This window comes from Parambassis ranga, chromosome 5, assembly GCF_900634625.1.
Source record: "Parambassis ranga chromosome 5, fParRan2.1, whole genome shotgun sequence".
In the NCBI taxonomy this organism is placed as follows: domain Eukaryota; kingdom Metazoa; phylum Chordata; class Actinopteri; family Ambassidae; genus Parambassis; species Parambassis ranga.
The window spans coordinates 21,555,745-21,582,574 of NC_041026.1; the positions used below are offsets into that span (position 1 = coordinate 21,555,745).

The window sequence follows — 26,830 nt, forward strand, 5'->3', positions numbered from 1 at the left end:
ATATATATAGTGTGTGTAGTGTCAAATGTTTAAGAATTTAGCTTTTATATTTGAGGGTCCTAACAGTATTAAATATACATGTGTAGGTGGATATGCACCAATAGGCAGGGAAAAGGAAGTAAAATGGACGCACCTTGCAGACACATCATGCGTAAATGCAGCTGTAACAAAAGGAAGTAATACTGTGGAAGGCGTGAGTCATTTGTTGAACGCTAAAGACACATTTAACAACCTTTCTGATATGCAGTGACAGTACAAGCAATACTTAAATCAAAGTAAGCCATCCATCCCTAGAAGCTGGACCTGTTCAGCTAGTGAGGAACAGAAAAATGAAAATGGCTCTGTAGAGATGTTTATCACTTTAAAGGGACGGTACATGAATGAAACGACCTTGACATTTTTTGCGTGGGCTGCTGACTTGTTCTACTACTGGTGTGCATGATGATGATGGTTTTCCATCATGACACAGTTATTCAAGAAAAATCACAGGAACTATTTCCAAGTAACCAAACCCAAAAATTACTGCTCAAAAGGCAGCGTCCATCTTCCCATGACAGGCTCTTTCTTGTAACAGCTTCATGTAAATGTTAATGGCATCATTGCTGGTTGAGCTGCAACATTCTTCATCAGGCAGATCTGAGTTTGAGTTTATTTATTGGGACAATGTACAATAACATTAAGCTCAAAAGAACAGAGATGCTTGTACCAGATTGTAGCTCACAAGCTAATTTCCATCTGTAGTCCCGCTACAACAATCACATCATACATTTTATCAACGTCGTACATCTTACTTATAATCATAAGAGGAGATTAAGAACATCTGTATGTATATAAATAAAAACAGCTTCTATACAAAGGCATACATAATACAACAGTTAATAGAAAGTATGCAAGTACTAGCAATATTAAAATAATAAAATCAGTGTGTACAACACTGGTTTTCTAAAAGCCAAGATCTGCTTCTATAATACAGCTGTTTGATAGAAAATAGCTCCCATGAAATATTGCAGCAAGGTTTGTGGATTGTCAAGAGTATCTATCAAGATTTCTGGAAAGACTTCATCCATGTCCCATTACTACGAAGAGAAGGCAAAACAATACAACTTCAAAATGCACATGCAAAAAATACACAATGCAAAATTGATGAGGATGTTTTTGATCTTGCCGTTGTTGTTGTTTTTTGTGTTGTGTGTTTTCTGACGTTGAGCTGAGTTCACTCCAGAAATGTCCAAAACTCTGCTGCTACAGGGAAAATACAAATATTTCACTAACCCTCATAAAACATAGTCAAATCAGTCCTAATTATGCTGACCTACTTCACCAGTATGTTTTCATATAGGGCGGATCTCATTGTTACAAGATCACTTGATAGAGGGAAGGTTGTGCAAACAGGTTTTAGATTAGAGATCTGCAGTGCTGTGGATCGTAGCTCTATTTAGTTGCAATGAGCAGCAAAATAAAACTAAAAAATAAATGTGTGGGCTTGGTTGTGATATGTGGTGGCATGTGGGTGTGATTTTAGGTCTTGTATCTCCAAAGCTGTGAATGCTTGGATGCTTTACAATAAAATGGTGCTTATTTGTAGGCCTTTGTTAATGTAACAGTGATACACTTTCATTTGCAGCAAATATTGATTCTGAGCTTTGTTTTTTTAGTCCATTAGAGATCCATAATTCAGTGATTGGCAGCTTTGCTTTTCATGCGTCATTGTAGTTACAGAGTTCATTATTAAGCAGTTTAGTTGAGGTTTTTGGCCAAGGTGCCATTCAGTGGTGACATCGGTGACTGATCTGCATTCAGCCAGCACTAAGCCCAGATTACAGGCCTATATGAAACAAACATGAAAAACGTCCATTATAGTTCCTTAGTGATTTAAGCAGGAAGTATTAGAAAGTGTTAGCCAGCACCTCAGATGACCAGTTTAACATGCCGTGTACACCCATAGTGAAAGTTATTGCCTGTCAAAACTGGCAGCTTTGTAGTCAGCCTAATCAGCTTTGCACCACTGGAAAACACTCTGAGCAAAAGGCAGTTAAGTCCACTGAAACTCTAGCTGTGTGGAAAGTATGTCTAGAATTCTGCGTCCCCTTTCAACAACTTGGCACACCTGCTTCACATGAAGGGGTGGAGTTATTTCTGACAGAGGACTGAACTTCTATAGGCCATGTAGTATAGGGCAAATCAGCAAGAAGAGTGACATGCAATGGGTGGAGAAACAAACAACCACACCTTACTTTTTCCATAGTGGAAAAACAGAAGGTTTATTTGTCTTCATTAGCATATAAGGAAGTCCAGAGGATCGTCAAACAAAGGCAACCATGCATCAATACACCTACGACTAACCTACGACTGGCTGGACCAGTCTGAGTCAGATCCTATTATTGATCCACATACTCACATACCATGTGCAATTTTCAAATCTAAGCTTCTTCATGTCTCACAGAGAGGCACATGCTTCTTGCTTTTGGTTCTTAGCTTGAATTAATCAACAGCTTTTGATTGTTTCTGTGAGTGTTGTCCTGGCCAGCCTTTCTGTGGGTTTGGTACAGTAAACATCATCAAAGGATTTTTAGGAGAGATGATAGCATGAGGCACGAGATGAGAGGGATTATCATTTCCTCTTTTCAGATCTAAAAATAACACATGCTCATCTGCTGCAAAACAGATTGACATGCTGCAGAGTGGCACACACTCAAATTTGCGCATAAGGTTTTAATGATGAAGCTCGATTCGATTCTTTTTTCTTTTAAAAAATGTCCAGACTTTGTTTGTCTCTGCTGTATCTGTGTTGTATGGGTATGTTGGTGTGGGACATTGACAGTTGCCTTGGTTACCGTACTTAAGTGACTTTTTTAGTACCAGCGATTCATTGCTATGGAAACAGCACCTGTATTTTTAGCAGTTCTTAATACAGGGGTAGCATTGCTTATACAAAACTATTCCAGATAACCTGAATATATGTCATCTGGCTACATGCTATTGTTATGAAATCAGACCTAAAACAAGCATTTTATTTTTTACTGAAAAGCTCAATCAGCAACGCATGTTTACAGTAAATGTGATTAGATTGAATGTTATTGGATCAAAAACCAGCAGATTAGGAATGTTCTTCAAAAACAACTAAAGCCCGACTGACCTGAATAGGACACACACAACTGCAGTTATGATGTAAGAGCTCTGATAATGCATGAATACAGCTTTTTTTTGCATACGTGGAGATAAACATGCAGCTGTGTGCGTGTGTGTGTGTGCTGCCTGGAGGCTTGCTGTGCATACATGGTGCTGTCTGTGGTAAATGACATGCTGTTACAGTCTTCACAGTTCAAGGATCATGGAAATTCTTATCAGACTTCTCGTCATTCCAGCCACCTGCACAGGGTGCTGTGTCAATTTTTACAGTAGATAAGACTTGCTGATTGCTGGACTTTATTTAAGGAGAGTGAAAGATAAAGGTACAAATAAATACCAAAATGATGACTAGTGAGCTCCATGGGTGAGGGTGAGAAATCAGCCTGTAAGGTGGTTGTTGGCTGGGTCCAGGTCCACATTCCTGGATGGCAGCTGTCCCCCCTGAGAGTGTTGTTCTCTGCTCAGCCTCCCACACTGAATCAACATGATGTTTTCAGAGACCAGTGAAGCAAACCTCTGTTATACTATACCAGATAGACCATAAGCAATACTCTGTTTGCATCCAAGAATAAGCCATCACATTGTGTGCAGACCTCACTGATGTGCCTTCCATAGGAGATTAACTTTCCTGGTGATTCCAGTGTCTTTGTTGTATGAATTGCTAAAAAAAAGGTCACCCAGGTCCCTGGGAGATACCTAGCTCTGTGTGTTATCAAACTGTCTATCTCACACCATGAATCTTCTCAATGGTCTCCTGTGTGGTGACAGTGTCTGACCTTTCAGGGTGGGGAGTCACTTTCTGTCATATTTGGATTCAGGATCCTTCTTCCTCATCATGCTGTAGGAAGGATCACCCTCCATTGGTGTAGACACAATATATGACTTGTTATCAGACATTGTTGAGCTCCCTATAACTTAGTTTATAATATAATATCATATTACTACCATATTTATGGGTCAGTTACACTTCTGGCTGTCCTGTCTGGATGCAGGAAAGGGTTAAAACACATTCTGTCGCAGACATTGTGTCATGCTGTGAGAAAAAAGTCCCTTCTCAAGGAAACAAAGTAGTGAAATAGGATGTGCATCTCTGGTACAGCACAGGCACTCTCCCTGTCCCTGCAGCAACAACAGAAAAAATGTGTGTGTGCTTTAAATAACACGGACAGGAGCAGAAAGGACTCAGTACTGAAAAATGCTTTTGAGCAGGTTCAAATAATGAAGATGGAAGAAATATTCTCCATAAAAGTGTCCAAACATTCTGCTAGCATAAATGTGACCACGTGTCGTATCTGGAGGGTTTATTATTATTGTAATGTGTTGACATTTAAACTGAAGGATAGCTTCGCATGTGTATACAAATATAAACATGTTTTATATGGCACAGAAATCATGCTGGTGAATGACACTTGTTTTTGTGTTGGTGAAGTAGGTCTGTCTGGACAGATATTTTGCAATATGCCATTTCACACCAGTGTGCTGTTTAAATATTGAAAAAACGGAATGTGTACTCATGTTCTTGTTTTCTAAAAACTAAACTTAATATGTAAACTTTTTAGTGTACCGGTATACATTTTAAAAAAAAAGACAAAAGTTTCATTAGATTCAAAAGCCTAAAAACTAGGTTAACCTTGCTGCCATAAAGCAGTTACAGCGGAGAGAACAAACACACAAGATGTCATATGGTCAGAGAGTGTGATGTCACAGCCTGTTATGCAACCCTCCTTGAACCATGTTCAGAAGACTGATCAGATAACGCCAGCAGGAGGAATGCTGTGTGTGATTTTATTGGTAATTTATGACACAGTAAACCTGAAAGCCTGTTTTTACAGATCCACTTCCATATCAGGCCAGCTGCTGGCAAGGCCGTAATGTGCAGCATTATCAGTTGATGAACCTTTGTTCCTGAACATTCAAAGAACGTCACTTGAAATGTAATACATAGATAGATAGATAGATCTAGAAAAAAATATTTATATCATTTAATCCACAGTCTGTTGGACCAGACTTTGTGCATCATGCCAGTCCATACCAGTCCATAAAGGAAAAACACTAAGTCAAAAATAGAAAAGTCCTGTTTTGGTCTTTTTACATGATAATATTGTTATTGGATACAATAACAATATTATATATATATTGGATATATATATGAATATGGTTATTAATAGTTACGTATCATTTTAAAAGAAGATATGAGTGTCAGAGAAATGAGTAGTGGGTCCAACACAGTGGCAGAGAGGCTGTGAGAGCAGTGGGAAGAAAGATATGTGTGGTAGTGACAGTTCTGCCTTTATCAGATGTAACTGCGTTTGTCACAAAGAAAGCCCTCCACCATGAAGATTAGATTTCTGAGCACCAAATATAGTTGAAGCTGGAGGCCTGATGTGTGTGTGTCTGTGTGTAAAGGAGAAAAACCCTTTTTGGCCATTCAAAAAAAGAAGAAAAAAAAAACAGTCCCATCACAGTGCAGGCTTATTCATTCTCCCCCTGCGGCTCCAACACTGCAGTGTATATGGGCTTAAAATAACCCAGACAGAAGACAAGACATGGAGAGAAAGCATTGAGTGTACAGTTCATAGTCTGGAATAATCTGGATTAAGCCTGATGATGGTTAACCCTGGTGGGGTTATGTTGTGGCTTGTCTCTCGGTGGGCTGTTTTGGTTCCCTGCTGGTTGAAACCTGTGACATTAATCCTCTACACATGCATTAGGCACTTCATACATACGTGACATCAAGCAGACTCCTTCCTTCATGTAATGGCAGCATCCACATAGGGATGATAATGAGAGACTGTGTGTATGTGAGGAGGAGGTGAAGGCAGGAATAAATGTCCTGCTCACTTTGTATCACACTGATTCACAGCGATGTCATAGTATACCTTTTAATTACAGCAATTAAAAGTTCTCACAATGGCTTCATATCATATCGGCCAGTGCAATGATTAAACTATACTGATTTTATAGGCAGGTGCTGTTAAACTGTATTGTAACCACAGGAGACTCACCATGTCCTCTATTCTTTTGGCTACACTGTTGTCAACTTAACTCCTAAAAAGACAAGTGACACACACCTCTGCTGTTATGCTGGGCTGCTGTGTGTTTATGTTAAAGATATCAGGGACCCTTTGCACACGTTACATAAGACATGTTACATTTAATCTGAGCTTGTGACAGCTGTTGAAGTGAGATTAGCAGGACAACAAAACAAAAACAGCCTCCTCCTTCTGCTGGGATTTAAAGGTGCTATTTATTTAAAAAGGTTTATGACCTAATTTAGCCAGCCAATGCCACTAGAGGTAATTTATAGACACTTGTTTGAGCCTTGCTCCAACATCTCCGCAAATGGAACTGCTGTGAATTCTTTGCTGCTGGCATTGATGGTTCCTGTTAGATTTACAGTGTGGACTTCAGTGCATAAACATCTTTTATACAGGACCTCTACTAAATAATTATCCAGTGTCACCATGATATACTTCTATTTGTAAGAATTTGGATAGATTAATAAGGAAATTGGTACCTGGTGTTTCAAAATACTAAGTACTTAGCTTGAAAATTTTCAAGCATATTTCAAGCATGTAGCCTACAACAACATTCAGTCACTGGAGTGCTTGAGGCCAAAAATATAAAGTAACCAATCAGCTGGCTGCTGTAGTTCTTGTTAAGCAGACAGCTCCAGCTGACATGTGTGACTGACACACTACTATCTGCAGGTTAAGGCTTTCTGCACGGTGCTTAGTTACAATTCTTTGCTTATGCTGCTATACAAATAAACCTGGACATACAAATCACACTGATATGTTTGATCCACCATCTTTACTTTTCCACCAGGACTTTCCCCTACATACCTGTGATGTTATTTTAAAGCAGAAGAGTCAGTGGATTCTCCGTTAACCCTGTGTGCTGGGTAAGAAAAGGCCTGCAGGGAGGAGCTTTATGGCCCTTTGATCTGTAGATGTTTATGTAACCTGGAGCTCGAGGTCGAGGACACAGTGTTCCCATCTAAAGGGATCGCTCCAGTGGATTACTGGGACAAGTTAAAACCCAGTGACATTAACCCCTAACCTGTAGCACTGCATAGTGCAGTGGGCTACTGTATATCAGAAGTCTGTGGATCGCCAAGAGAACAACAGAGACAGCCCTAAACTGGGCTGGGCCGACTTTCAATGTAGTCTCGGCCGTCACTAATTCAACAGTAAATGCAAATAAAAAAACGGTCAATAGAGGATTTATACAACAATAAAAATGGATGAGAGCAAAGAATCTAATAGGGAGAGGCTCCTAAACTCCACTTGTTCTTTGTGGCTCTGCTATCATTATTCCAGTGCGGCTGCAGACAGAAAACAGGAGAAACGGGATAACACAGCTGAGCTGGGAGTGACTCACAACTGCTGGGTCGCATGGTGATCTTGTGACTCTTTACTCCCACTCAGTTTCTTGTGTGGATCTATCCACCGTTTCCCCCTCCTCTCCAAGAACTGCACAGACAACCCCAGGGGTGTGGGACATACCAGTGAACATAGTATTATCCTGTCACTGTAAACATCACAATGTGGCATTTAAAGATCCCACCAGCAACCAGCTTTAGTTGGGGTAATTTAGCGGTGTGAACATCTGCTCCACACACACACATAGAACAAATCAAACACACACTAAATAACTATATTTAGTGTGTTATTATTTATAATAATAAATAATAATAAATTAGAGGTGAGTGTGGGGGTTTGATCCCACTAATGGACACAGAGAGGGATTGTGTGGTGGTGAGTGACCTGGTTTAGATGGATGCCCACTGAACAAGTGAGTGAAACACTCCTGTGTTGCATCAGAGGAGGCTGAACAAAACAAGGAATGTGAGAGAAAATGAAAGGGGGATAGAAATGATTATCAGTCAGAGGAATTCAACAGTCTCTGGGGTGTTATGTAACAGCAGCTGCAGAATGTGTCCAGTTGTTCTTGTTGTGTTTGCACTGGTGAAGAGAAACCATGACTTCAGAGTGCCAGGGAACTTTTTACCACTCAAAAAAGCATCATTTTACACTTTTTAAAACACATTTATGGGGCATTCCATCCATCCTCCTAACCTAGATCCCTCTGCCATTTGCAACTATCCTTATTTATCAGTCAATGTTGTGAAGCAGCTAGCGTGATGTGTAGCTAAGCTAGAATAGCTTAGTCTGAGTGGGTAACAGCATTTATTCACCTGAAGTCCCTGCTCTCGCCAATGTTTAATTGACTAAATACTTTATTATCAATTACAATAAAGTCATCAACATCCAGATGCAAACAGTGTAGCTCAGTTATAACAGCTTATTTTGCGTGTTTATGTGATACAGTTTGCAAAAAAACAATCAACATGTTGTTTGTCATGGTATCTCATGGTGTAGGCTTTATTCACTGATAATGTACCCTACATAGCAAGCATCTATAGCTGGTTGCTTTTTACCAGCCAACAGTGTAGATGCAGCTGGCTGATGCTTCTTCGCACCTTCTTCTTCTTTCAGTTCCCTTTATGTGAGGAACTGGCTTTCTCCAGAAACACAGCAGTGCGTTCCTGAAGACTGACTGTGTCCTGCCATTTACAAATGAGGAGCTGACACAGCCACAGTTTTATTTTGTAGGACTAGCCTCTCAGTTATCCCTGTTGTTTTGTCAGAGTCCTCTGAAAGACTGAGTTCTTTCTGTGCTGCACTGGGCGCCATGCTCTCTCAGCTATGTGAGAAATGCTTGACCAACTTTTTATGACATCCTGTTGACTGATACTCTCTCTGTCATCTTTTACTGCATTTTCTGAGAAAGTGCAAATATTAGACATGGTATTTTAAGAGTTATTATGGTACACTTTTTAGACATTTGCTGACATTGTAAACTGTTCAGGTACTTTGTCAGCTTGCTCAGCCTTTGTTGACAGTCAGACCAGTTCACTGTCCTCACAGGCCTGCTGCTCCCTGGGCTGCATGTGATCTGGTCAGTGCTGCCATCTGGTGGACACAAGCAGGAGGGACTAATGGAAAAATAAAGAAGGAGGTTCGCTGTGTGAAGCTAGAAGCGAAGCCATTTATGAAGTACAGTAAAAAAAAGACTCTGTTAATTTCCACTGTATTATACAAAAAGAACCAACTCAGTATTTTTACTTGAATACTTTCACATTTTGCTGCTGGTATCCTGAGTGCTTTATCTCCGCTACTGAATGTTATTGTATGCAAATTAAGATAGCGGTAGACATGGTTCATGATGATCACGTGGTTGTCATGCGGAAGGTGTCTGTCTCTTTAAATGTTGCTGTGTGTCTGTAATGTGACGTGTCTTTAAAGTGACGTGTCTTTAAAGTTTCTCCTCCTCCTCCTCCGTCTCCCGGTGGCTCAGTTAGTGAGTCTGGTCTGGTTTCCACTGCTAAGAAGCGCATAAGTTGGGACACCATGGGCAGTGAGTATCACCACGGCACTTTATTTCTTTGAGTCTGATATCTTGAGTCCGCGTAGCAGAGCTGAAGTTAATGTTTTATTAGTTTTGAACAACTTAGTTAGCTGTCGGTATTAGCATTGGCTTTGATAGCTAGCTTACGCTGCTAGCTAGCTAGTTGACAATTGTTCTTGTAGTCTTATAAACTGTTTCTGTTGAGAGGGAATTGGTGTGTTTGGTTTATTATGAAGGCAGCGTTTTTATTAGCTGTGTTTCTTACCCGCAGTTCCATTTTAAACGCGCCACGATGAATGGAGCCGACTGGGAAACTCATGTTAGCTAAACTGTTAGCCACTGGTTCAAAGGCACTGACAGTCTAGTGATGACGACGCATAACACAACTGCTGTTAACATGAGCCTGCTGCTCATTAATCCGCCCAATATTCATAATAAATGTGTGGTCTTGCAAAAACAGCTGTGGACGCTGTGATTTAAAAGGCTGCCGTCTGTTGGTTTTGGGTTATTGTAAATTTATATTTGCTGTGGGTCCGCCCCCCATTCACTGCCACGTCCCAGTGATGACCAGCTATTATTCCCGTCTGAAATACTTGTGTGTCCCTTTTGCAGTCAAATTCTTGGAGGTGATCAAGCCTTTCTGTGCAGTTCTGCCAGAGATCCAAAAACCCGAAAGAAAGGTGTGTATATTTAACATAATCTCTATTTTATTGTAGAGTGAATGGTAATATTTTTACTTTATATTTTATTTAGCTGACCAGTTAAACTAACAGCAATGTGCTTAACCAACAGATCCAGTTCAGAGAAAAGGTGCTATGGACAGCCATCACTCTTTTCATCTTCCTGGTGTGCTGCCAGGTGAGTGTCACTATAATAACTGTGTGTTTTCCCACATATATCAGTTGCTGTGAGTGTGTTTTTATTTATTGTGGCTGAATTTGCATGCATTGTTTTTATTACCTGACTGTTGTAGAAATGGAAGCAACTGTTCCTGTTTCAAAAGCCACTATTATAGCATGTGTTGCATTTTTTCTCTTTTTAATAAATCAGACTAATTATTTTGACTATAGCCATTTTGCATAATAGACCCATGCAGAAAAATGCATATGTGTGTGTCACATTACTGTCTAAAGGCTATACCTAGTTTGCACTGTAACAAAAGGCTTACAAAGAGAAAGAAATGAATAGAACCACTATTCTCACATGGCTGTGTGTATACTCTGCTCCTCCAGATCCCCCTCTTTGGCATAATGTCCTCAGACTCTGCAGATCCCTTTTACTGGATGAGAGTCATTTTGGCCTCAAACAGAGGTATTTGTCTTATTGTTAATTTAAAGAGTAACAGCATCTCAGCTGCTGCTGATCTGTCCTAACTTAAGTATGTCTTACTCTAGGTACTCTGATGGAGCTGGGTATCTCACCCATTGTCACCTCAGGCCTGATTATGCAGCTGCTTGCTGGAGCTAAGATCATTGAAGTCGGAGACACCCCAAAGGACAGGGCCCTCTTTAATGGAGCTCAGAAATGTCAGTAAACCCTCTTCAGGTGGTGATGTGAAGAGAATGTATCGTATCATGTCATTACAGACTCTTAACTGTGAAAATGTTTTCAGTGTTTGGGATGATCATCACTATTGGCCAGGCTATTGTGTATGTGATGACTGGCATGTATGGAGATCCATCGGAGATGGGTGCAGGGATCTGTCTCCTCATCATCATTCAGGTGAGACCTGGAAGTGTTTAATTTAATAAGATCATTAACAGAGATAATGTAATTTTATGATAACATAACAAACCCCCACCACCTTGTCTATGTCTCTCTCTATAGCATTGAGCCCTAAAATGCCCCAATACATTCACAGTGCTCTTGACATTTAAAGTACATTTATAGAAATGAATAGTGTAATCACTGTTAAGCTGAAAATGTCTCAATGTCTCATTATGTTGTGTTAAAAAAATGGATGTTAGCAGTGGAGTTGGAAATGGTGGCCTTAACAACAATGCATTTAAAGTTTGGTTGTACAAACAAAAGGTTGAATGTAATATTAGAGGTAATATTAGAGGCAATAACTTTGATAGTGGTGAAAACATTTTCACATGACTGCCTCAGTACTGTAACAGCTGACTGGGTCTGTTGTGTTCCTCTGTAGCTGTTTGTGGCTGGGCTGATTGTGCTGCTGCTGGACGAGTTGCTGCAAAAGGGCTACGGTCTTGGCTCAGGGATCTCACTGTTCATTGCCACCAACATTTGTGAGACGATCGTCTGGAAGGCTTTTAGCCCCACCACTGTGAACACTGGAAGAGGTAAGACGGCGGTGTTCAGTCCACCCTGTCATTTTTCTTGAGTCCACAGATATGTGACTAATCTTTGTCACCTCTTGTGTTTGTAGGTACAGAGTTTGAGGGAGCCATTATTGCTCTTTTCCACTTGCTTGCTACTAGGACAGACAAAGTGCGCGCTCTGAGAGAAGCCTTCTATAGACAGAACCTGCCCAACCTCATGAACCTCATCGCCACAGTATTTGTTTTTGCTGTAGTGATATACTTCCAGGTGACTTGCTCTTTTATATTTTGTGTCCTTTCACATGTTAAAGCTGTGAATAGTCCTAAACATTCTTCTCTTCTCACAGGGATTCAGGGTGGATCTGCCCATCAAGTCTGCTCGCTACAGAGGCCAGTACAACACCTACCCCATCAAGCTCTTCTACACCTCCAACATCCCCATCATCCTGCAGTCTGCCTTAGTCTCCAACCTGTACGTTATCTCCCAGATGCTTTCAACACGCTTCAGCGGCAACTTCCTGGTTAATTTGCTCGGAACGTGGTCTGTAAGTAGCACTCACTATTCGTCAAACTGGCTTTTATGCAAACAGTTAAAAAATGAAACTCAAATTAAAAACTCAAAACTGGCTTCAGCAACATTTTGGTTGACATAGAACACATTTACATGACAGCTGTGGAAGTGTACCTGAAGCTTTAGAATAAAAGGAATGAACCAGTAACCAGAATAGAGCTGTGTTGTTTTATCCTGGTGTACTGCTGAATTTCTAAGCTCCAGTTATGCTTGATTATAGTCGTTTTATTAAATACAATTTTGTTGCTATCCTTCTGTTTGTAGGACACATCGTCTGGTGGCCCAGCTCGTGCCTACCCCGTCGGTGGACTCTGTTACTACCTCTCTCCCCCCGAATCATTCGGCTCTGTTCTGGACGACCCCGTACACGCTGTCATCTACATCGTCTTCATGCTCAGCTCCTGTGCCTTTTTTTCCAAAACCTGGATTGAAGTCTCAGGCTCCTCTGCAAAAGATGTAAGTCATGGCAGCTTTGTAGCAGATGGCATTGTGGGTTTTTTGTGTTAAAGAGAGTGTATGATGGAGCTCTGTTCTTCACCATCATCCAGGTGGCAAAACAGCTGAAGGAGCAACAGATGGTGATGAGAGGACACAGAGAAACCTCCATGGTCCATGAACTGAACAGGTAAAACACTCATTTTGTTACATCAGCTTTTAATGTTAGGACCTTACTTTGGTGTTAGGATGTCATAATGTGCTATAAAAATATTGAACCATTAAATTAGGGCAAATGCTTTTGCGTGCTCCAGGCTGTCATTCCCCATATACAGTTTCTTAGCCACATTGAGCTAACAAGCTGCCAGCTGCACTCCTACATCTGGTCTTTCCCCTGAAACCCAGTCTGGTGTAGAATCTACATGACCTCTCTGTTTTGACTTCTAGATACATTCCTACTGCTGCAGCCTTCGGTGGACTGTGCATCGGTGGTTTATCAGTGATGGCAGACTTCCTGGGAGCCATTGGTTCGGGCACGGGTATCCTGCTGGCCGTCACCATCATCTATCAGTACTTTGAGATCTTTGTGAAAGAACAGAGTGAAGTAGGCAGCATGGGGGCCCTGCTGTTCTAGAACAGCCATTATCCACCCACCTTCAAGCAACTTTTAACAGGGTTAACATCCTCACATTTATTTTCCATCCACGTGAAGCTCCTGTGTCATCAGCTCTGCTGTTTCAGGACATTTGAGGAATTTTCTGAGCTGAAATAAGATGCTGCGAGGGGGAGGGACTTCATGTTGCCCGTACCACACTCATCCTCCAAAGGGACACAGAGACCAGAATTTCAGCTGCACATCATCAGATTTTCTACCAGACTCAAGATTACAGCTCCTGATGGAGTTTGGTCTTTATTTCAAGTGAGCGCTTCAGTATGCAGGCATACTTGATGTTGAGTAATGGCAGTCGCCTGCCTGCTGTGTGCTTACTGTTACCCTGGTTTATACTTTCAGCTTTTTATTTCATTTTTCTGTTAACCTGCCAAACAGGTGAAAATGTGGACCAGAAGCTGAACGCGCTTGAGTTAAGTACTGTATTTAATCCCTGATGTGTGACCCTGTACTATAGCTTCTGTTTGATCAGGGCCCTGTAAGAAGAGGATGTGACATCACTGTTGGTTTGAGCTTCTGTCATCTATCCAGAATAAAAATCCTCATTTTATGTGGCATTCCCAGGGATCACAGTATTAACTCACATGCTGCTTTCATTCTTGTTCCCCCTTGTATTTTTTTTTATTTGATTTTTAAAAAAAACTCTGCATAAACTTTAATTATTCACTTTTGTCAGACATATGAATTTCTGTACATAAGCCATGCTTTATAGAACTTTTGAATTTGTCCTCGGTGTGAGATAAATCTTTCGAATGTATAAAAAAAGACTTTTCAGAACAAACTCAATTAAAAGAAAACATTTGTAAAGTGTCTTGTTTTGATGTTTGTATTAAAACAAGAAAAATAGTCTGATCATAGTGGTGTAGTATTCGATAAGACCAACTTTAAATTAGAAAAAGCATTTCCTGAAGAAAATGCAAGTTTGATTGCAGCAGCTAAAGCATTGCTTTGAACACTTATTTGAACGATTGCTATGAACTCTTTCAGAATATGAAATCTGCATGTATCAGAATTCAGAATTAATATGAACAGAAGCTGAATGACGGAACAAGAGCTAAATTGCTCTCAACATTAGTTAAATCAATAAACAAACTGAGTCAGTCATAAAAGCAGCAGAATTAAGCTGAACAGGAGCTGGATAATTGCTTTAAATAGCAGGTGATTGTCTGATCTTGGACTGATAGAAAAGGGCTTATAGGGAGACTATGACTTAGGGTGGGGCGGTATTAAGGTATACCGCGGGGCACACAGGTAGTGACGGTATCATTTTTAATACCGTCAATAAAAAAATGCAATGTACTTATATAAAAGATAAGGATCAGATTAAACATAATTTATTTGATGCTTTGTGTGGTTGTATTTTCAGTTTTACTTTAGTAGTATAATATATTTTACTTTTGGAGACGTTTGATAATGTTTATGAACATGACGTGACAGCACGGAGAAGAGACAGAGAGCTATAGTCCACCTGCGACCGGGTGTCCTAAAGGAAAATAATCTCAAGTGTGATTACTCCACTAAACACGCAGCGCTTTGACACAATTTCTGATTGTATGTTATAATGCTTAAATTCTGATAAAGACTACTGATGTGGCTGTCCTTTACTCCTCTCAGGGCAGATCCCATGTATTTTAATGGGGGTTGCACCCTCCGAACAACTGCTTTTTTTGTCCAAACCGAAGCACTCAGACAAAAAATGTAAAAACTGTGAGCATCACAAGCATTTGCTCTACAAATGTGTGCAATTTCATGTTAATCCAGGCAAAGATGTGGAAATCATGAATTAGAATTAGAAGATTCTGAATACAAGTTAGATAGAGCAGCATCTAATGAGCATTTTAAGCCGAAAATGGAGTCTGTGGGAGGAGATACATTTGGCAGATGACCCTCGTTGAAGGGCTCTCTCATAGACTTCAATGTTAAATGGCTTTTGAATTTTTATTAATATTTTGAAAACGAAACACATTTGAACAAATCCGAATACAAGTTTAATAGCCTTTGAAGAGCTGAACAGAATGATGCTTGAACAGTTTCTGTAGCTGAAAGCATGTGGAACTAGTCTCAATAAGCTGATATAAATTAAACCATTCCTGTTTACATTATGCCAACTGCACTGTCTTGCACTATATATCTTTTGCACTCTCACTGCATTGTGCCTTCATTTTGTGCCTTGTATTTTGTGTGTGCCTCATTGTAGGTACATTTTTTTACACTTTATATTTATCTTAAGTTTTTAGTTATATGTTGCGGAGTGAAAAGTAACTCAATTTCGATTCTCTGTATGTCCAGCACATATAGCAGATGTGACAATAAAGCTGACTTTGACTTTGACTTACATGTCAAAGTTGAAGGTGGTTTTCATGTTAAAAATGACATAGAAATTACTTAAAAAAAACTTGAAGTTGACCCAGAATGTCCTCTGTGAGATGAACATTTTTATAGTTGAATGAAATCGGTCAATGCTTGCTGAAGATACGTTGCGCCAAAAAAAGTACAGAAGAATAAAAAGAAGAGGGTGAAGTTTAGCCTTGCAGCAATCAAACTAACTAATAACAACAAAACAACATGTTACCAGTTTTACCATGCCATTGTTTAACTAAAATAAAGCCCATAAGTAAAAGACATGTTTAATGTAAGTCCCCTCCTCCCTAGAGCCGTTGCTTGACACTATAGGGGCCCTAGGCAAGAAGGTAACACTGGGGCCCTACGGGCTACTAGATTCTATAGAAATGCCGCCCCAAACACAAAGACATGTACCGTGATGATTATATAAGCAACCTTTGTATTTAAATAATGTGTGAACACACATATGAAAATATTATCTTAAGGAAACATAAAAAACCTGTACAACACAATCAAAATATATCATAGAAATATGTACTCTCTGAAGACTGTCCACAGTGGTGGAAAGTAACTAAGTATTTGTACTTTGTTACTGTACTTAGGTAATTTTTCATGTATTTTTAATGTATCCCAAGAAAAAAACAATCCTTGAGTCCAGTTGCCTCGATTTAAACTCTTGGAAATTAAAAGTAAGTACTTAAGACTTTGGTTAAGTAGGATCATTGATGTAGCACATCTACTTTTACTTGAGTATATATTTGGCTGGGTAATTGTACTTTCACTTAAGTACTAAACATCAGTACTTCCTCCACCACTGACAACACAAGATATGATGACTAGTATTGTTATTATTAAGTTTGTCTACAGTGCAGGATCATCAGTGAGACCTGGACACCTTGGAACCTTCCTCTGTTACCAGGTCAGGTGCTGGAGGAGCAGAGGAAGGAGTGGAGGCTCTCAGGTGTTGGACTGCTGCTGGGACGTCCTCTGGAGTTTCCTCACAGGGCTCCACATGACCTGTGTGGTATAAGACCATAATGATCAGCCTGATAATTAACACTGTAAATAATCCAGATTATTCATAATGCACAGACCTTCATCTGTGGAGGTTGTGGCATCTTCATGAGGAGACACAGACAGGTGTTTAAGCACAGCACCTGATGAAAAACATCATTTAAAAAAGCCATAAAATAACACAACTATATGACAATAATTAACTAGCTTGTCATTTACAGAGAAACACCTGAGCATTAATAAACACTAAATAGACTAAATATATACATTAGTTTTTCCTGCTGTGGTTTAGAGGTCATTAACTCTAACAGTAAGTTGTAACAGCAGCACTTAGCTTAATGCTAAACAAGCTAAAGTATCATTAGCATAGCAGCTACACACTGTTGCTGCATGAGCTAACAAGCTACTTTACAGCTTCATTTACGTTTTATATCACGTCATTATATTGACGTTTGTAACTCATTTAGCAGACGTTTGTACGCAGAACGACTCAGTGAACATTCAGGCTGCAGTATGAAGGAGGCTGTAGTGACGTGAAGCGCTGCGTCTCTAAAAGTGTTCTGTGATACAATGTGAAAAAAGACAAACAGTGGTGGAGTAAGATGAGGCTGAGCTGTGTTACAGACTCTTACCTCTCTTGTTTTGTCCTCTGCTCCTTTCTTTTGCTGTCTTTCCTTGCAGCCTGCAGAGTGTCCTCTCTGCTTCCAGCAGCGCTGTCACAGGGCCCCGTGGGGGCGGGGCGAGGGGGGAGTCTGAATGTGTCAATGCGCTGGGCCCAAACAGCTGTAGTTGAATGGTGGGGCTAACTGACTGGCCCTAGGCAATTGCCTGGTTTGCCTACCGTGTTGCGACGGCTCTGCTCCTCCCCTTACTGCCTCCATAGGATTTAATTTGTTGAGCTACATCAGGTGCTACTGATGTTTTGGCAGTTTGCTGCTCTGAAGCATTCAGGTGGGAACACAAAGCCAAGAGGGAACGACAGGAACAATGGTGTTAGAGAAGCAACATCAACAGTCTGGTCTAATTAAACCCTTTCTAAGTTATTTGGAGTTCAACGTTCAACAGTCAGAAAGCCTATCCACAAGTGGAAAACATTCAAGGCAGCTGTCAATCTTCATAGGAGTGGACATCCCAGCAAATTCACCTTTACAAGGTCAGACTGTGCAATGTTCAGAGACACAAACAAAACCAAAAGCTACATGTTAGAGCCTGCAGGCCTCACTGAGCATGTTTAACGTTAATGTCCTCTGCAGCACAATTAGAAGTGTGTGTGGAAGTGCTGACAGGAGTAAATGTCTTCCGTCTAAAAAGCATGACTGGAAGCACGACTGAGGTTCATGAAACCACTAACAATGTCCTATGGACAGATGAGACCACCAGGTCCTGTAAAACCGAACAGCATTGCCCTCAACAGGAAAAGCAGATGCACACAGAATGGTTGAAAAATAAAAAGAGTTAACGCCGAGTTAACGTCCAGACCTCACCCCAATTGTTTCATTTGCCTTAGGAAATATATATGCAAATAATTGACTTATTTTGTGAGGCAGTTAGACTCTAAAAGACACTTAAAATGTAACACACAATGCACACAGCACAATGTTTTAAAATGCCAAAGTATCTTCTGTAATCTGTAAAAACCAAAAGACAAAAATGGCTTATTGGGCAATCTATTTTATTTTTAAAGGCGTACAGCATATAACAGCATAGTAACATATATATATATTTTGACTGGATTATTATCTAATTTATGAGAAACCACAAAAGCACTCTTTGGTTGTACCTGTAGAAAGTGGGTGGTGAGAGCAGCCTGCTGGCAGCTGCAGTTTGTATCTGAGAACAGGTTGAAGAAATGAAGCTTGGGAGCCCGACAGCTCCGCAAGTGACCACATGGCGGCACTATTGTAACATATCTTACAATGATTGCAGTGGGAGGCTCTAACCTGTTTGCTTGGTGACTGTTTTGAGGACTGGCAGTGTTGATCTCTTGGGATTTGTATTTCATGGATTTCTGACCAAATGACTGTATGTGTAAATATTCCTCCCACAGACGCACACATCACCTAGACCGAGACAGAGAGGAGATGAGGAGGGCCCAGGCAGAGGTGAAGGAGAAGATTGGAGAGGGCAAGGAGAGCTACAGGAGGAAGCTGGAGAGCCAACTTGCCTGGAACAACTTGAGGGAGGTATGGAGTGGCATGCGAACCATCACCGGCCACAATAGGATCTCTGACCAGATGATGGATGGAGATCTGCAGGAGGCCAACCAGCTGAACCTGTTCTTCAACAGGTTTGATAGTCCACTCCCTGACCACCCTCCCCCTCCCCCTCCCTGTGATGCACCATTAACACCTGTCTGTAACAACAATGTACCTCCTCCCCCTCCCCCTAACCATACTAACCAGTCTCACCTCCCCATCAATAACATCACCCTGCCCCCCTTACCCCACCTTCCATTAACAACCCCCCACCCTCCCCCATCAGATCTCTCTCTCTGCTCTTCTGTGTCCACAGTTACCATCACCACAGAGGATGTGAGAAGGGAGTTCAGTCGCCTACGACCGGGAAAAGCTGCAGGACCGGATGGACTCAGCCCCAGAGTACTCAGGGACTGCACCACACAGCTGTGTGGGGTCTTCCAGCACATCTTCTCCCTGAGTCTGAGCCTGATGACTGTCCCTGCCCTGTGGAAGACAACATGCCTTGTTCCTGTGCCCAAGACCAAACATCCAAGCACACACAGCGACTACAGACCAGTTGCTCTGACTTCACATGTGATGAAGTCTCTGGAGAGGCTGGTCCTGAAACACCTGCGTGCTGTTGTGGAACCATCGCTGGACCCCCTGCAGTTTGCTTACCAGCCCCGTATTGGAGTGGAGGACGCCATCATCTACCTGCTGCACAGAGCACACACCTACTTGGAGGAGGCAGGTAACACTGTTAGAATCATGTTCTTTGATTTTTCCAGTGCGTTTAACACCGTGCAGCCTGCCCTTTTGAATAGGAAGCTCCTGGACATGCAGGTAGAGACCCCACTGGTCACCTGGATCACTAACTATCTTACAGGTCGACCACAATTTGTGAGGCTGAGGAACACCGTCTCGGACACGATAGTGAGCAGCACAGGGGGCACCCCAGGGCACGGTACTGTCTCCATTCCTGTTCACACTCTATACATCGGACTTCAGACACTGCTCACAGTCCTGCCACCTGCAGAAGTTCTCGGATGACTCTGCCAATGTGGGCTGTACCAGCAGAGGTCGGGAGGCGGAGTATATGAGTGTGGTGGACAGCTTTGTGGAGTGGTGCGGACAGAACCACCTGCAGCTGAATGTCACAAAGACAAGAGAGCTGGTGGTGGACTTCAGGAAGCACCAGACACTCCCAAACCCGGTCAGCATCAAGGGTACCAACGTGGACATTGTGGACAGCTACAAATACCTGGGTGTCCACATTGACCACAAACTGGACTGGTCCACAAATGCAGAGGCAATATACAGGAAGGGACAGAGTCGCCTGTATCTACTGAGGAGATTCATGTCCTTTAACGTCTGCCAGACCATGCTGCAGATGTTTTACCACTCGGTGGTCTCCAGCGTCATCTTCTACGCTGTAGTGTGCTGGGGCAGCAGGATGAAGACGGCCGACACCAACAGACTCAACAAGCTCATTAGGAAGGCTGGCTCGGTACTGGGAGTGGAGCTAGAGTCTGTGGTGGAGGTGACGGAGAGGAGAATACTGAGGAAACTTCTCAGTATTTGTAACAACATGTCTCACCCCCTGCACGACACACTGCTGTCCTACAGGAGCACATTCAGCGGTAGACTGAGACTACCGAGGAGCAGCACAGAACGCCACAGGAGGTCCTTCCTGCCAGTGGCCATCAGACTGTATAACTCCTCCCCTTTCTGTAGGGAGAAGTGCTAGATAATCATGTCAGGCATCACTGTCATTCCCTCCACTGGTCTATATTTATGTTTACTTAGCACCTTACATCTCCATATTTGTATCCATGTATCATATATTGTGCTCATACTGCGTACTGTACTCTTATTTTGGATTATAGTGACACTTATACTCTTATACTCTGTACTTAACTGCATTTAATGTAACTTGATACCTCTGGCACAAGAATTTCCTTCGGGATTAATAAAGTTTTATCTTATCTTATCTTAGACTGTAGTTTTATGGAGCTGGTGGTCCTGTTCTAAGGCCTCCATCTTTCACAATGAGCCTGAAGAATATTCCAGTTGGATGGGGGACGCATCATCAGGTGAGCACATGCATTTGTTATTTGATGTCATTCAATCGACATAGAGAGGACCTGACTGAGGAATACGCCTCTGGATGAAGTTCTATGTTTGTCCATGGTTAATAGAAAAGGTGTGTAAAATGTAAGAAAACAGACTTGGACATTTAAACCAGTGACAAACTGACTTAAGTTTGATTTCAGTGAATCTGGTTATTAGATGTGTGCATGTTTTGGGGTCACTAGAAACACCAGTGTATGACTAAATATAGAATGAATGTATAGGAATTGTTAGATGTGTGTGAATTACAGAGCGAGAAATATGTGAAATCAAAAAGTCTAAATCTATTATGTCACATTATGCAATTGCACCAATATGTTTGTTATAATATGCAAACGCTTGCATTCTGTCAAATAAGATAACCCCTGTACAAACGAGCACAGCAAGCTGAGAGTGAGAGACAATGGGTATAATATTTAATATTCTGTGACAAAATCTCTACAGGGAACGCTAATTAAACATTTGTTAGCAGACATCAATATCATATCCAGCGTCATGGCATTGTGATTCTCATGTAAAGCAAATACAAATAAAAAAAAAAAAATACAAAAATAAAATCAAACAAGATAGATATCCCTTTTATACAGAGTCCTGCAGAGACTATCTGAAAATGTGTGCAAGCTGTAGCACTGGGTGCTTCTGGTTGAACTTCTGTTACCAAAGAATCAGCTCCGTCTTCTTTGCTTAAATACATTCAGGAAAAATTTAAAAGCGAAGAAACATCTTCCTAGTGAGCATCCTACTGTTGGCACACACTCTGAGCAAGTTAAAGTGTGGTTCATTTAAAAGACAATCTGTTTCTATCGATCAAATTATGATTTACAGAAATCAAATCAACCAAATAAATACAGATGGATTTTTTTTTTTCAGTTTGGACTGAATGTTTCAACTTGCCAAGAGTGTAATTAGAGAAACTGATTTAGTACTTATGGTGATGAATTCACTGTGCAAATAGGTAGAAGAAAGAAGAGTAATCACGTGCTTCATTGTAAAATTGTGGAATAAAATATAACCCAAATGAGGCAGAAGCAGGAGACAACACTCTGTTGCGTTTCAGATATACATATCCATGCCGTTTACGAATCAAAAAACTAAACATTATTTTCATCTTCACCTTAAACGATTTCGGGTTATATACAATAATAAGGGACATTGTACAAAAAGAAATGCTCAAGTACTATAATGCTGTAAGCTTCAAACATGATCTTTTTTCCCCCCTCCCGTCTTATAATTCAGCACTGAGGTTTTGCCTTTGACAGATGGAAGTGCATACACGAGTTTGATCCAGATACAATCACTCACTTGATAAAGGACATTTGGACGTGTTAAAAGAATACTTATCGGACATTCAAGAGGACACAATATCACTTTTTTTTTTCTTTAACAAAAATAGACATGGCTTATCCAGCCTTGAAATTCCTTCTCAATATATATAAAATTATGTCTTGTTTATTTACAATCAGATAGCATTCTGAGGGATTAGAAAGGTCCTGCTCCATTGCTGCTGGGGATTGTGGGTAGTGCAGTTTTAGTGTCAACCTATTTGAGGACGGACAAATCACCTAGTGTGTGGTTCTAAGGGCCGGATTGTTCAGGGAGGGTTTGTTTCATTCCCACTCAGTTTATATGTGCTACAAGCAAGTCCTGTCAGAACTACCAGCCACTGTCTCGACAAGAAGGCTGAGCTGAAAATGATTGTAATTAGCCAATAATAATGATTGTGTGCTGACATGTCAGCGCAGGGCTGGAGCCAAAAAAAATTACTACTAGCTGTAAAATAGGTGACCTGCTACACATCTGCCCTGATCTGTAGCTACTGTGGACAGAGCCGAGTGTGAAAAAGAGCCAGGATTAGCACTATTTTGCCGACATCTCAGCCATTTTTTTTTACAAGTAATTATTCAGGCATGACTTGCAAGATAAAGTTGCTACGGCTGTGCTTATCTATTGTAGTCACTACTGTCTGGAGAAACTGACACAAGCAAAACCCATCGAGTCTCACTGTGATAACTACGATTTTCTTTGTAGAAGAAGACATATCCAAATACTACCCCTACTCAGAGTAGAGAATGCAGGCTGAAATGCATCGCAAAAGACCCTGCTCAGGTTGTTAATATGGCATTTTGTTGACTTTCATTGAAAAAATAACCTGATTCTAATGACATCTCGCTCTATGTTCTGACAGCTACAGTTAGTTTCCTCTGAGGGGTTTTTCACTTTAGATGTCAGACAAAACAGATGTGTGGCAGTGTTTCATCATGAGTTGGTGACATTCCCACTGGTTCTCTGCTCCTTCTGTTTACTGTCCTTGATTGGTTTGTGGCTTTGCGGTCGAGTCACTCAAACAGACGACTGGTCCCACACCTGGAGGATAAGAGTCAACAGCCAAGAGTCAGTTTATAATAAACATGGACCAACAGTTAGATAGCAGATTCATCTGTGATATGTCAAAGTCAAAACGTACAGTAATATGACACAGAGAAGGTGCAATTGCTCTGTGCACTCTATTTTAATAGGTAGCTAACAGTTGGTGCACATCATACCAAGGCTGACCTTTTCAAGACCCATATATACACATATATATACATATATACACATATATATATATATATATATATACATATATATATATATATATATATATATATACATATATATATACATGTATATACATATATATATACATATATATATACATATATATACACATATATATACATATATACATACATATATATATACATATATATACACATATATATACATATATATACATATATACATACATATATACATACATATATATACATACATATATATACACATATACAGTCATGTGAAAAAATTAGGACACCCTTTGAAAGCATGTGGTTTTTTGTAACATTTTTAATAAATGGTTATTTAATCTCCGTTTCAACAATACAGAGAGATTAAAGTAATCAAACTAAACAATGAAAACTGAAGAAAAGTCTTTTCAAGATCTTCTGTAAATGTCATTCTACAAAAATGCCTATTCTAACTGAGGAAAAAGATAGGACACCCTTGCCCCTAATAGCGAGTGTTACCTCCTTTGGCTGAAATAACTGCAGTGAGACGGTTCTTGTAGCCATCTACCAGTCTCCGACATCGGTCTGAGGAAATTTTACCCCACTCCTCAATGCAGAACTTTTTCAGCTGTGAGATGTTTGAGGGGTTTCTTGCACGTACAGCCCTTTTCAAGTCACCCCACAGCATCTCAATGGGATTCAAATCTGGACTTTGACTTGGCCATTCCAGGACTCTCCATTTCTTCTTTTTCAGCCAATCTTTGGTTGATTGACTAGTATGTTTTGGGTCATTGTCATGTTGCATGGTCCAGTTCCGCTTCAGCTTTAATTTTCTAACTGATGGTCTCACATGTTCTTCAAGCACCTTCTGATACACAGTAGAATTCATGGTGGATTCTATGATGGTGAGCTGACCAGGTCCTGCTGCAGCAAAGCAGCCCCAAACCATGACACTTCCACCTCCATGCTTCACAGTTGGTATGAGGTTCTTTTCTTGGAATGCTGTATTTGGTTTACGCCAAACATGTCCTCTGCTGTTGTGTCCAAATAATTCAATTTTGCACTCATCTGTCCAAAGCACATTATTCCAGAAGTCCTGGTCTTTGTCAACTTTATCTCTGGCAAATGTCAGTCTGGCCTTGATGTTTCTCTTGGAAAGCAAAGGTTTCCTCCTTGCACACCTCCCATGCAAGTTAAAGTTGTACAGTCTCTTTCTGATTGTAGAGGCATGTACTTCTACATCAACAGTAGCCAGAGCCTGCTGTAGTTCTCGAGATGACACTTTAGGGTTTTTGGAGACCTCTTTTAGCATCTTGCGGTCTGCTCTTGGGGTGAACTTGCTGGGGCGACCAGTCCTGGGCATGTTGGCAGTTGTTTTGAAAGCCCTCCACTTGTAGACTATCTTCCGGACAGTGGAATGGCTGATTTCAAAATCTTTTGAGATCTTTTTAAATCCCTTCCCAGACTCATAGGCTGCTACAATCTTTTTTCTGAAGTCCTCTGACAGCTCTTTTGCTCTCACCATGGTGCTCACTCTCACTTCAACAGTCAGGAGCACACCAAACTAAATGTCTGAGGTTTAAATAGGGCAAGCCTCATTCAACATGCAGAGTAACGATCTACTAATTATGTGCACCTGGTGTGATATACCTGTGTGAGATCTGAGCCAATTTAAGAGGGAATACATGTGAGGGTGTCCTATCTTTTTCCTCAGTTAGAATAGGCATTTTTGTAGAATGACATTTACAGAAGATCTTGAAAAGACTTTTCTTCAGTTTTCATTGTTTAGTTTGATTACTTTAATCTCTCTGTATTGTTGAAACGGAGATTAAATAACCATTTATTAAAAATGTTACAAAAAACCACATGCTTTCAAAGGGTGTCCTAATTTTTTCACATGACTGTACATATATATATACATATACATATATATATACATATACATATATATACATATATATATATATACATATACATATATATATATACATATACATATATATATACATATACATGCATATATATACACATATATATACATATATATATACATATACATACATATATATATATATACATATACATATATACATATATATATATACATATACATATATATATACATATACATATATATATACATATACATATATATATATATACATATACATATATATATACATATATATATACATATACATATACATATATATATATACATATATATATATATATATATATATATATATATATACATATATACATACATATATATACACATACATACATATACATATATACACATATATATACATACATATATACATATACATATATATATACATACATATATATATACATACATATATACACATACATATATATACATATATACACATACATATATATACATATATATATACATATATATATATATACATATATATATATATATACACATACATATATACATATTTATGTATATGTATATATATATGTATATATATACACACACACCTCTAGTGCCTTTTGTAACTGTAATGTAACAGGTATAAGAAGTGGTGGGTTATTGCTATGTCAAAAATCTTTTTGGTTACCATGCTTGTATTAAATTAGTAACTGCAGTGCACTTGTGCTGTAACGAAACCAAACACCAGCAGAAATGAATGACACACCTTGTTGACAGGGTTTATGGGTGTGCGTCCAGAGCCGGTGTGAAGCCTTTGGCGCTCTTCAAATCGCCCAGGAGATCGCTCCCTTCGAACATCCATCATCCTGCCAGGCGAGTGGTCCATGCGAGGGTCTCCCATCGCCCTGCCTGGGGATCGCTCTAACCGGGGGTCAGCCATGGCTCGGCCAGGAGACCCCACTATCCGGCTCTCCAGCATTCTGCCGGGAGACTTCTCCCTCTCCAGTGGACGGCTGGGAGACTTGTCCCGCCGAAACTCTGTGCGAGCTTCCCTGTAGCGGTGAGGTGTGCCTGGATCTCCGTGGACTAATGGGTTGGCAGCCAGCCTTTTAGAGATGTGCTCATTGTATGAAGGAGGGCCACGCTTGTTAGGACTGTGGGGAAGAACCGAGGTATAAAGACAGGCATGGAGCATGGTGTCAGGAAAAGG

The 26,830-nt window shown here is 40.4% G+C and overlaps 2 protein-coding genes across 8 annotated transcripts in view; one reads left to right on the top strand and one right to left on the bottom strand.

Annotated features, from left to right (window-relative positions):
- The first annotated feature begins 9,449 nt into the window (after positions 1 to 9,449).
- On the top strand, positions 9,450 to 14,311 carry LOC114435408 (protein transport protein Sec61 subunit alpha-like 1). The gene is made up of 12 exons (XM_028405076.1): positions 9,450 to 9,552; positions 10,156 to 10,223; positions 10,336 to 10,401; positions 10,776 to 10,854; positions 10,938 to 11,069; positions 11,156 to 11,265; positions 11,693 to 11,846; positions 11,933 to 12,093; positions 12,173 to 12,370; positions 12,661 to 12,852; positions 12,945 to 13,021; positions 13,279 to 14,311. The coding sequence occupies exons 1-12, from the start codon at positions 9,546 to 9,548 to the stop codon at positions 13,463 to 13,465; spliced, it is 1,431 nt and encodes a 476-aa protein (XP_028260877.1). The 5' UTR covers positions 9,450 to 9,545; the 3' UTR covers positions 13,466 to 14,311.
- Positions 14,312 to 23,056: 8,745 nt separating this feature from the next.
- cita (citron rho-interacting serine/threonine kinase a) overlaps positions 23,057 to 26,830 on the bottom strand; it is a 34,171-nt gene continuing 30,397 nt past the window's right edge. For all 7 annotated transcript variants that reach the window (XM_028405075.1, XM_028405072.1, XM_028405069.1 and 4 more), the window contains 2 exons: positions 26,387 to 26,774; positions 23,057 to 23,529 (listed from right to left, as the gene is read on the bottom strand). In XM_028405075.1, the coding sequence (XP_028260876.1) occupies positions 23,506 to 23,529; positions 26,387 to 26,774 (412 nt within the window). In that variant the 3' untranslated portion in view covers positions 23,057 to 23,505. The remainder of the gene's footprint in view (positions 23,530 to 26,386; positions 26,775 to 26,830) is intronic.

What these genes read in the sequence shown, in the direction of transcription:
- LOC114435408 (XM_028405076.1), top strand. An exon ending in ATTTGCTCGGAACGTGGTCT is followed by an intron (nt 12,371 to 12,660) that starts GTAAGTAGCACT and finishes TTCTGTTTGTAG; the next exon opens with GACACATCGTCTGGTGGCCC. An exon ending in CAGGCTCCTCTGCAAAAGAT is followed by an intron (nt 12,853 to 12,944) that starts GTAAGTCATGGC and finishes ACCATCATCCAG; the next exon opens with GTGGCAAAACAGCTGAAGGA.